Raw genomic sequence first — 12,280 nt, 5'->3', positions numbered from 1 at the left:
GTAGGAATCATGCACATCCCACTCACCTTTGGCAGAGTGTGGGAAGCACAGAAACTAAGTAAAGTTCAGCTAATTGATAAGAGATAACCATAATCCACCAACTGGATAATTAGTCCCTAAATAATTGCAAGTTAGTTATACAATAAACTCCACCTTGACATCAAGTAGAAGTGTGAGACGTAGGTGGGATGCAAAACTGCTTAGTAGTTTATATTTTACTTAATATTCCAGAATTAATTATCCTAAATCTAGGGACCAGTAGAGTACTTAATTTGTGTCAAGCACTTTGCCAAATGCTTTACCTATATAGTGTTATTTAATTCTTACAACAACTTTGTGAACTATTACTATACACATCTTATGGGAAACTGAAGTTCAGCAAAGTTAAGTGACTTACCCAAGATCATACAAATAGTGATGGAGATGGGTCTAGAAACTACGCCTCGCTGACTCCAAAGCTATACGTCCTTAACCTCTACACCAAATCATCTCAGAAAAATATGCAAAAAAAGTCCTAACATAACTGGAGGAATGAGCACTGGATTAGGCTCATAAGAAATGAATAAGTCAACATTCAAAGACAAAGAGGACTCGCTTCTCATGGACTCTGCTTACTCCTCAGCAATAAATCCATGAATAGGGAATTACTCCCCAAAAGTTCATCTTAGTTTCCCCATTTACTATGAAAGTCTGGGGTGTTTTCCCCCTAAATGTGTGGTCTGGAATGCACTGGAATTCGAAAGGTATGCACAGTGTGTGTGATGGCAAGTGTTGCTCAGTGTGACGTTCCACATGCTCCTTACTCAAGAATTCAGAGGGAGTGGCCCCAAATATTTGCAAAGCATCTTTCTGTGCACTCACACTGCATGTGCAGGCAAAAATACAGATCACTGGGCCTCGATCTGGGCCTACCTCATCAGAATATACAGGAGGAGGGCCTTAGAACATATGTTTTTGAGGCGTGCTCTCAGGTGATTATTTTAAGAAAGGTTGATAAACACAGAACCCCAGCTCCTGTCTTCACTCTCTAGTTAAGTGCCCTTTCTAGAGATAGGGGGACACTTTGATCATAAGAAAAATTCTTTCAATTTTGGCAGATTCTTCATAAGGCTTCCTGAGCATGTTTTTGTAGAACTAGAGGGTAGGAATTACTTGAAATAAATGACAACCCTTTTTTGAAGCTACTATATCAAAAAACATGAATTTCACAAGTGGGCATTCTTGGGACATTTGAAAGAAACTAGAACAAATCAATCTAAATTGATTAGTGAATAACATGCAGGAGCTCCCTGTCAGGGGCCAAGAGAGTTCAAAGGAGGATGACAAATTAATACAAGTTATACATCTTATACTTCAAGGAAGAGTCTATTCATGCAGGCTAAAGATAAAGATTCACCTCGCCAAGGCTCTTTTCTGTACATAAATTAAATTCTTTTAAAATAAAGATGAAGGAACAGTACCTTTATTTGTCCCATCCAAAATTATGATATAATAATATTGTTTGAAATAAACAAGATTCCTAGACTGAAATTTTCTTTGAAAAGCCGTTGATTGTAACAGGACTTGTTCTGCCCATGTGGGACATGAACACAAGCAAGAAAATTATATATCTTCTCTCTCCCCGGATTTTGGGTTTACATGTGTCTGTCTTGAGAACTAGTCACTCAAGCACTATTCCTCAAAATCTTGCATTTATGAAATACATAAAAACAGGAGGTGTTTTTCTTTTCCTTCTTGGAGAAACAGTATGGGATAATGGAGAGAGTTTGGATTGTCAAGTCTAGAGACCTACGTTTAAATCATAACTTTGTTACTTACGAGCAGTCTCTGGACCTCAATCTCTGTCTCTGCAAACTGGGAATACTAATGCCCACATTGCATGGTTAATTTAAAGATCAGAAATAATGTACATGGATGCCTAATACAAAAGAGAAATGCAATTAATGTTAGTTGTCATTTCTATGTTGGGATGGACTGGCTTGCCTATTGGGAGATTTCCCTTTACCACTATCTTTCAAGGCAACCTCTGAGCGGGAACATAGGACAACAGAAGACCACGGGAACAGTGTTAGAAGAACAGATGATGAAGAGCCAAGGCTTCACTTCTTCCTACTCTAGAATAAATCCTCCATTGGGGGTGTACCATCCAGGAAACCAGGGGATAGATGTGTCACCACCATAATCACTTGGTATAGTAAAGCCTGAATTGGCTGTGTAACATCAAACTTCACAGAGTCTAGATCCTTACTTTGCATTATTTTGGGGATGAACCTGTCTCTTTTCACTTATTACTTTTCAAAGCATTACCACTACACGGGCATTGTAGGAAGAAAAATAGCTAGATAGCTAGATAGTTGGATGGATGGATGGATGGATGGATGGATGGATAGATAAAGAGATAGACAGATAGGCAGATAGATAAATAGATAGATAGATGGAATTTGTCCTCAAAAGACCCAAGGTTTAAATGGTAATGCTTTTGAGCATGTATTATATGATTTTAACAGACCACACTAGACTGAGAGCAAAGGCTGGCACCAATGGCAGAGATCCAAGCCTCCATTCCTCACCACTGTGACCTCACATCACCTGAGGCCCCCTGTCAAAGGTGGTGCAACTCAACATATGTGTTAAGAGGTCATTGAGGGGAGCCATGATGAGGAGCTCTACGTGTGGCAGCCTCACCTCAGACCTTACTATTTTGAGAGGGTCCGCCTCACCTGTCCCATTCATTACGCTGGCTGAAGACTGTTTGTTATCACCGGAAGTGTGGGAGCACCAGTGAGAAACCAGCTTTTGGAACTCAGGCTTCAGGAAATGCTGCTGGAACTGGGACAGTGATATTTTTATATTATCTAACCAACTGCCAACTCTTAATAAATGTTTCCTCGTGCAGTTTTAACAATGACATACTTTGCTATCATTAGAAATTGTCATACCTCCATGAATTTTATAATAAAAAAAAGCTAAAATGGGGACAGTAAAAAAGAAGAAGAAATGTGCTAAAACAACCAAAGGACTGAGAAGCCACACTTGAACAATGCATGATGAAAGATCACATTCCCCATAGGTCGTGCCAGGCATGCATTTTTAAATGCCCTTTGTGAAACTAGAAAAGATGATGGTAAAAAAGGCGGCAGGCATGGAGGTGGCCCTTTCCCTTGGAGCAGAGCATACCTGAGGCATTATCAAGGCTGAAGGCGATGCGTACTGGCTTATCCGCAGGTACCCTGGCTGTGCTGATCATGTGGGCACCTGCGCCTTGGCCTTCCCCTGGGTCTTCCAGCTGTAGGGACAAGAGAGAGAGCTGTTGTCATTTTACCCAAGGTCATTCCTTGAACACTCAGAGGCCCTTGGAAATTAGAGAAGAAAGTAAGTAAGCATTGATTTCTTATGTTAAAGATACTCCTAGTTCCTAGCTTTCTTTCCCTACATTGAAAGGTATTTGCCTACCCCATTTAAAATTATTTTTCTGGCTTATAAAAAATTGCTTTAGAAATATACATCTAGAATGAAATATACAAGATGGAACAAAATCTCCACCCCCTCTCACTTTTTTAGTATCCCTTCACAACGACTAGTCCAACTTTGGCCCTTCAAGGTCTTATATAGTGTTTTATTTTTAATTGAGGGGGATAGAGAAGTCTTAATGGGGGATCAAATGGCTCCAGGTTAGACTAGCTTTTCACACTCATAAACCTAGATTGGATCTGAGATATTGATCTGGGAGTGGTAAAGAATGAGTATCATGGAATCATTTCAAGAATACCAAAGATTATTTAAAAATATCCCACAGTTATATTATGAATATTATGTGCTTTAAATATATGATCAACTACCTGTAAATCTAGCAAACATTTCCAAGTTTGTACATCTTAACAACGTATGATACAAGAAAAGACAAAACTTAAAAACATCCTATTGATGTTCTACCTCACCCATTAAATTATCATTTAATTAACAAACTAAAATAAAATGAATGGAAAAACATCCTACAGATAAGATGGATTGGGATGGGCAAAAATACATAAATATATCTTTGTTATAATAAGAGAATTTAGCCCAAATACATTTTAACTAAGATATTTGATATTTTTGTCCAATGGGACTGGAAAAAGATATTGTTATAAATACATGACATCTTTATTATTTAAATACATATATTTAACTTTTCTATTTTTAGTGCTGTTCCCCTAAACCCTCTACTTTCCTTCTCACGGAATCAGTAAATCAAAAGCTCTGAATGATATTTTAAGGAAAACATCTCTAAAAATGGCAAAATATAAATCATCTCTTTAGCCATCCTTAGCAGGATTCTGGGAACTGCTTTCACGGGAGATTTTCTCATCGCAAGGTTTCAGGCTTTTTCCCATAACTTTTCTCTATCTAAAAATAGTGTCTAGAACACTGAATTTTGTTTTTACAATTATTAATAGAGCCAAAGCAAATGCACATATATATATACACACACACATATATACACACATATATTTAGACACACATACATATGGAATCATCTTACCCAGTATATGAAAAGAGAACAAGTTTATATTAAACACCTAATATAGTTTTGGAGAAAAACCAGCAATCGTATTTGGTCCATTCATTTAACACTACAAATAGAATGAACCATAAAGCACTCCAAGTCATGCCATTCTAAGTTAGAAAAAAGTAGTAACGTGAAACATTCAATGTAAGAAAACGGTAACATAAGATCACTGTTACTAGACTGAGGATTTGTTTTATCTTAGCTCTGACATACATTTCTGTGTGGTCTCGTCTGCTTAGAATCAACCTTCTTGTTAGCCACCTGTTCCTAGGGAATAGAACAGACTGTCTCAAATTTAACAAAACAAACAATAAAAATCCCCTCAGAGTTGTAGCTAAAAGAAAAATTCTTATTGTTACGCACTGTACCATCATCAAACCCTTTTATCATAACATCTAAGGATGAAAAGCTGGGCTCCTCTTTTGGCTACATCTCCCAACACTTTCCTGCACCAAGAAAGCAAGCACAAGAGGTGGAAATTTGCCTCCAGGATTTTGTACAGAGATCTCTGGTATCGTTTCCAGCAACAGGAAATGGAATTGATAAACACAGCTAATTACAGCCCCTCCCCTCCACACCATCAAGAACATCTGTCTGCCTCCAAAAGGATGGCGGCAAAGAAGAGGGGTGGGTTTTGAGTCCCACACGGTGTGGACCATAAGAGCCCCTCAACCAACTTGCCTTTTCATCACACCGCCTGGGGAAATGGACCACTGGTTCCTCCTCTCGGCTGTAACAGAGCTTTGGTTAAGTTGCTGGTGCTCCGAGCGTTTAGTTCGGTTTTCACACCTGTTGCCTTACCTCACTTGGTTGAGTGTCTGCACTTGTGTAATCCAGGGCCAGCCACTGCCTTGGCCAGTCGTTGCCTTTGTGGAGTAAAGACTTAGCAAGAGAGCAGGCTGCACCTGCTACATAGCAGCCACTGACAATCTGAGGAGCAATGACAGCTGTCAGGGCAGCTCGCTGCTACCTGCTCTCCCCCAGACCCCAGCGTCCCACGGGGCCTCCCTGTTCTGCTTCCCTCCACAACCCCTCTCTCCTTTCCTTGCCTCTCCAATAGCCAGGATGTTGTCATGCTTCTAGAAAAAGCAAGAGCAAAAGAAAACCCTCCTCCTGTCAGAGGCATTGATAAACAGCAAGTTGTGGAGAGTCCAAATGTTTTAATTCATTAGTCCTGGCAAACTTAAAATACAAACAGACTTGCTTCACAAGACAGGAATGTCTTCAGCATGACCCAATCGGTGCCTGTGTCTATTCCAGCAAACTGGCAAAGATAGCATGACTCCAGTCAGCAAAAATGTCGGCAGCTCCAGTCAACTCAGCAAGACCCAGCCAACTTGGACGGGCCACAGGCTGACTCTCAGATGGTAGCAGCGATGATCCCGGTTAAGAACGTGAGGTTTGAGGTTGAGCTGCTGATGGGCTCAGTGACTTGATCCCAGCTACAAATGCAACTGACTGCAAAATCAGTCAATGGTCAATAGCAATGGACCAGTAGGGTTTTCAACCCTGATAAAACAGCAGTTAACCTGAATATTAATAGTACTTTAAGATAGTTGGACGGTGAAGTTGAGGTTAAATAATTAAAGACAAAAAAGTATTAAGAGAATGCAAAGACAAGCCTCAGACTGGGAGAAAATCTGTGCAAAATATATACCAGATAAAGGACTGGTATCCAAAATATAAAAAGAACTCTTAAAACTCAACAATAGAAAAACAAACAACTCGATTTGAAAAGTGGGCAAAAGATCTGAACAGACACCTCACAAAAGAAGATTTACAGATGGAAAATAAGCATATGAAAAGATGCTGGACACCACATGTCATTAGGAAATTGCAAATTAAAACAACCATGAGACACCACTACACACTTACTAGAGTGGTCAAAACCCAAAACACTGACAACACCAAACACTGGTGAGGATGCAAAATGGTACAACCACTTTGGAAGAGTTTGGCAGTTTCTTACAAAACTAAATATACTCTTACTATGTGATCCAGCCATCACTCTTCTTAGTATTTACCCAAAGGAGCTGAAGACTCATGGCCACACAAAAACCTGCACACAGATGTTTATAGCAGCTTTATTCATAATTTCCAAAACTTGGAGGCAAAAAAGATGTCCTTCAGAAGGTGAACGGATAAATAAACTATGGTATATACAGACAATGGAATATTGTTCAGTGATAACAAGAAATGAGCTATCAAGCCATGAAAACACATGGAGGAGCCTTAAGTGTATATTACTAAGGGAAAGAAGCCAATATGAAAAGGCTACATACCATACGATTCCAACTATATGACATGCTGGAAAAGAAAAACTATGGAGACAGCAAAAAAGCAGTGGCTGCCAGGGGTTAGAGGGGAGGGAGGGAGGGATGAAAAGGCAGAGCACAGAGGATTTTTAGGGCAGCGAAACTGTCCTGAATGATACTATAATGGTGGATACATGTCATTATATATTTATCAAAACCCATAGAATGTACAACACCGAGAGTGAACTCTAATGCAAACTATGGATTTTAGTTAAATAATGTATCTATATTGCCTCATCGATTGAAATAGATGTACCACACTAATGCAAGATGTTAATAATAAGGGGGAGAAATGTGGTTAGGAGGGGATATATGGAGATATATGACATAGATAAGAACTCTGTGATTTTCACTCATGTTTTTTCTGTAAACCTAAAACTGATCAAAAAATGTTAAATTAATAAGTAAAAGTACTTGGAAGGTTTGCTTAATCTAATGAATAAAAGGCTGATTTGTTATGGTATACACAGCAATAAGCTGCATAGATTCAGATGATTAGAGCACTCACATATAAACCTACTTGCATTTCTAACTGCAAATCTTTCCAGGAGTTATTATTACTGTTTTCATGTTATTTTGTAGTTAATAAGGTCATCTTACATAATGCATTATAATTTTTCAAAAGAGGCTCATCTGCTACCTCATCTTCATCTTCTGAATAATCCTGTAAAGTAGTCATGGCCGATATTGTCACCCCTATTTGACAGATGAGCAAACTGAAACTCAGACAATTTAAGTAACAGGCTCAAGGATAAATGCTCATTATGGAATAAAGGACCCAGATAGAATCCAGGTTTTCTAATTTTCAGTTCACGCTATTTCCACTACACCAGGATGTACTCTGTATGAAAGATCCAATTGAATTGTTTTCATTAACAATGTCTGACTCTCAGCTTTTGGCTTGGAGGAAACAAAGGTATAACATTCTTCAAAGGTCTAGCATCCAGGTTCATCTGACACTAACCATCTTTATCATGACACTTAAGTTCAACCCCAAGAAAATCAAAGTTGTGCATCTTATGTGAGCTAATGGGGAAGTGGATACCACATCTGCACTGGCTCCCAAATCAGCCCCTGGGTCTGCCTTCAGAAAATCTGGTGGTGATAGCAACATTGCCAAGGGAATCAGTGACTGGAAGCATCTGGATTCCAGTGAGACTGATCCATCAGAATGGAAAGACCCAGAATGAGGTAGCACCTTCCTCCTCTTCCCCCATCATCAAAGCCCTTGGGGAGTCACCCAGAGATAGAAAAGAGCCGTTACACATGAAACACAATGGAAATATTGCCTTTTATGATCTTGTCAAGAGCACCTGACAGATGAAGCGTAGATCTTTATCCAGAGAATTCTCCAGCGTCATTAAGCAATCCTGGGGACTGCCCAGTGTGTGGGCTGCAATGCCAATGGCTGCATCCTCATGACATCCAAGATGACATCAACAGTGATATGGCAGATACCCAAGTGATACAGAGCTACAAAGGAAAAGATTTTGTGAAAGGATAATTTGACAACAGTGAGAAAGGAACAAAAAGAACACATCTTAATAGTCTAAATGTGCTCTGTCCAAGTCTAATCATATAAACTCAAGGTTTTAAATAATAATACTATTCACCATTTTTGTTCTCATAGGAGCAACAACGTATTTTTTGGCCGTTAATCTAAACACCTCCAAGAGAGTTACAAATCTGAAACCCAAGTGAAATCCCTTCCAGCTGTAACCCAAAATAATTACATAGTATTTTAAGAATTCAATAGAATTATACTAATTCAGTCCAGAAAGGATTATGTGTGTACATCAAAATATTAACAGATTAACAATATGTCTCTGGGTAGCAGCAATAGATATAATTTTTATTTTCTTCTTTTCAGCAATAAATGTGTTTTACTGTTATATGGAAAGTTGTTGTTGTCATTGTTGTTGTTTGGTGAGGAGAATTGGCCCTGAGCTAACATCTGTGCCAATCTTCCTCTATTTTGTATGTGGGTCACCGCCACAGCATGGCTTGCTGAGCAGTGTGTAGATCCACACCCAAGATCTGAACCTATGAACCCTGGGCCACTAAAGTGGAGCACACAAACTTAATCGCTATGCCACCAGGCCAGACCTGGAGAGTTATTTTTAATAGTATTTAAAGAGCTTTATGGATAATGAACTCTAGACTTGCTTCTGAATTATGGTCTATAATACACACAGCATCTCATGGTATAGACTGTTATCACAATTAATGTGATCTCAACTTCTTGATATAATTCAGTAAGTATTTTGGGAAGAATTGGTATGTTCCAGGCTGGTGTTTCCCAAATTTGCCTCATTACTGGGTCTGTGCATTTTAAAAATACCCATTCCCAGGCTCTGCCATGGCAGTGACTCAGTGCGGCTGGGATGGGCCCAGGGTTTTGTAAATTTAAACAAGAAATACTAATGTTTATACACAGCATTTAGAGAATGGTTTAAAAGACATTTTCACCAACACTAAAGCTGGCCCTCTACTGCTCTGTACCATGTGCAGCCCATAGTCTCCAAAAAAGAATATATCATGATACTGAAATAACCAGTCTTCCTTATAACCATTGTCAGCAATTTTTTTCTGTAAAGGGCCAGATAATAAATGTCTTACACTAAATGGGCTATTACCATCTCTGTCAGAACTACTCATCTCTGCCATTGTAGCACAAAAGCAGCCACAGATGACGTATTTGAATGGATGGGCTCCAACTTTATTTGCAAAAACAGGAAACAAGTGGACATGTCAGAGTTCCAATAAAACTTTATTTACAAAACCAGACAGCAGCCTGGATTCAGCCCACAAGCTGTAGCTGACCAACTCCTGCCTCTCCTTATCCCAAACTGAACGACCAGTGGACACGCTCAGCACAGCTTCACCTACAGTGCCATGTGGCACAGGACGAGTCTCTTTTTTTGCCACTCTCAGTTCCCTCTCTTCCATTTACTTCTCCCAACTCCATCCCCACCAAAATTTTAATATGTCTGACTTTCTTCAGTCAGTGAAGCAAATGCCCCTAAGTGATTTATTAAGCTGACTATTTCATAAAGCACTGACACATCTGTTTGAAACAAACACAAGTGAATAAATATTTAACTAACTAAGTAAGTAATTAAAAGCACTTAGCAGGTTTCCTTAGTCTAGTGAATGGAAGGCTAATTTGTGATGATACACAGCACAATAAAGCTGTAGAGATTCAGATGATTAGATTCTTCTAACTGGTTCCAGGGACTGCACATGCAGGCATGGGGGGAAAGCAACACAGGGACCTGTTGCATAACATGATCTCCAGCCATTGTTCTTTTGAGTGGCCTCTTCCTCTGCTCCCCACCCCAGTCAAGCCTCAGGTGAGATTTCCCATGCTCCCAAAGAAGTCTCTTTGTGGTCCCTACTTGCAGCAATGTTGTCATTCCTTTGTAAATCTTTTCTCAGGGTGATACAGTGAAAGATCACAAAGCAAGGACAGAAGCTGTAAACCAAAATCAAGACCGTTCCTCCCCAAGAACTTCTGATCATACATTGTTGAAGCCAGGTACCTGAGGGTTACTGTAGATATTCAATAAGAATATGGTTGCCTTTTGACCTTGTTCCCAACACGGACATAGAGGAAACTTGTCAATTTGCTGTTTTCTTATTTAACTTGAGGGGTGACTCAGGGGATGTATGAGTTTGTTTTGCGGAAGAAAGAGAATGCCTTTGGGAAGGGTGTGTTCACCAGATGGCCGGCCCCCAGCAGCAGTTGCAGATTGCCAAGGGGCTTATCAGGGGTGACCTTTTCGTTTTTCCAAAGCTCCTCCTGCCAAGCCCCTTAATTCAGTAAAACTCCCTCTTTTTGCTCTGGTTAATGCAGATTTGAATGAATCCATGCTCCCACCTTCTTGTCTTGACCAACTCAAATAAACCTTTCTCCATCTCCAAGCACCAATGTCTCAGTGTTTAGCTTACTGTGCACCAGGCACACAAACTTGAGATTAAGAGGTTCAGTATCATTGTCAGAGCCTTTCATTTTAAAGGTGGCAGGGAGACATTTTCCTAATCCAAGTTTACTTCAGGCTTCAGGTAGCAGAACAATCAGCTTCATATCATTTTTGACCTAAAGTTCAAGAGAGAAGTGAGTAGGATTAGAACCATTAAACTACTCAATGGGTTCTCTTTCCTGGGCCTTGTCGTTCACTCACTGAGACAGAACAATGTACAGTGTTTAAGAGTCTGGCTGCCTGGGTCCCCAACCTAGCTCTGTCTCTTGCTGGTGTGGGACTTTGGTAAAGACACTTAAATAACCTGTGCCTCAATTTCCCCAAGTATGGGGGATAATTATAGTATCTATGCTATCTGCTGTTTCAATGATTAAAAGACAATATAAGTAAAGGACTTACAACAATTCCAGGAAGACAATAAGTACTATATAAATAGAAATTATTGTTTCGAGGGGGAAAACTATAGAGAAACACACCCCCCAAAGGGCACCTAGAGTTAGAAGACGTAGGTTTGAATTGTGATTCTGCCTTCAAAGGCTGTGTGAGTTTAGACGAGACACTTCACACCCCCAGGCCTCAGGTTTTTCATCCAGAACAGGGGTCAGCAAATTGTTTCTGTAAAGCACCAGAGGGTAAGTATTTTAGGCTTTGCAGGCCATACAGCCTCTGTCACAATTACTCATCTCTGTTGTTTCTATTATCAAAAGCAGCAATAGACAGTATATAAATTGATGGATAGACTCTAATAAAACTTTATTTACAAAAACAATAAATAAATGCATACAGCTATATTCCAATAGAACTGTATTTATGGACACTGAAATTAGAATTTCATACAATTTCCAAATGTCACCAAATATTATTCTCCTTTTGATATTTTTAAGCTTTTTTGAGATATAATTGACATATATTATATTAGTCTCAGATGTACAACACAATGATTTGATAATTGTACACATTGCAAAGTGATCATTGCAGTGAATCTAGTTAACATTCATCACCACACCTAGTTACAGGTTTTATTCTTGTGATGAGAACTTTTAAGATCTATTCTCTTAGCAACTTTCAAGCATATGATACAGTATAGTTAATCATAGTCACCATGCTGTTCATTATATCTCCATGACTTACTTATTTTATAACTGGAAGTTTGTCCCTTTTTGATATTTGTCAACTATTTTAAAATATAAAAGCCATTCTTAGCTCATGGGCCACACCAAAACAGGCCCTGGGCCAGATCTGACCTGAGGTCTACAGTTTTCAGACCCTTAATCTATAGAATCAGCCATGGGAAAACTCAGGGCTTCCCAAACTAGAATAATATAATGTGTGTGTGTGCGCGTGTGTGTGTATGTGTGGTCATTGTTTTGCCTTTTTAATTTGATTTATATGGAATTTAAGTGGTTTTATACTATATGTTTATCATTTATAGT

The 12,280-nt window shown here is 39.2% G+C and overlaps 1 protein-coding gene across 8 annotated transcripts in view; it reads right to left on the bottom strand.

The window, feature by feature from the left end:
• The window catches only part of MAP3K7CL (MAP3K7 C-terminal like), a 97,310-nt gene that overhangs the window by 28,398 nt on the left and 56,632 nt on the right, over positions 1 to 12,280 (bottom strand). For 4 of the 8 annotated variants that reach the window (XM_070597259.1, XM_070597257.1, XM_070597261.1 and 1 more), the window contains 2 exons: positions 8,178 to 8,337; positions 3,178 to 3,286 (listed from right to left, as the gene is read on the bottom strand). In XM_070597259.1, coding sequence (XP_070453360.1) covers positions 3,178 to 3,286; positions 8,178 to 8,225 — 157 coding nt within the window. In that variant the 5' untranslated portion in view covers positions 8,226 to 8,337. Of the gene's footprint in view, positions 1 to 3,177; positions 3,287 to 4,762; positions 4,812 to 5,230; positions 5,742 to 8,177; positions 8,338 to 10,406; positions 10,964 to 12,280 lie in introns of those variants that run through there. The other 4 variants (XM_070597258.1, XM_008509234.2, XM_008509235.2 and 1 more) reach the window with 4 other exon arrangements.

This window comes from Equus przewalskii, chromosome 27 (genome assembly GCF_037783145.1).
Source record: "Equus przewalskii isolate Varuska chromosome 27, EquPr2, whole genome shotgun sequence".
NCBI classification, from domain to species: Eukaryota; Metazoa; Chordata; class Mammalia; order Perissodactyla; family Equidae; genus Equus; species Equus przewalskii.
This window is presented reverse-complemented; position numbering and strand designations above follow the sequence as displayed.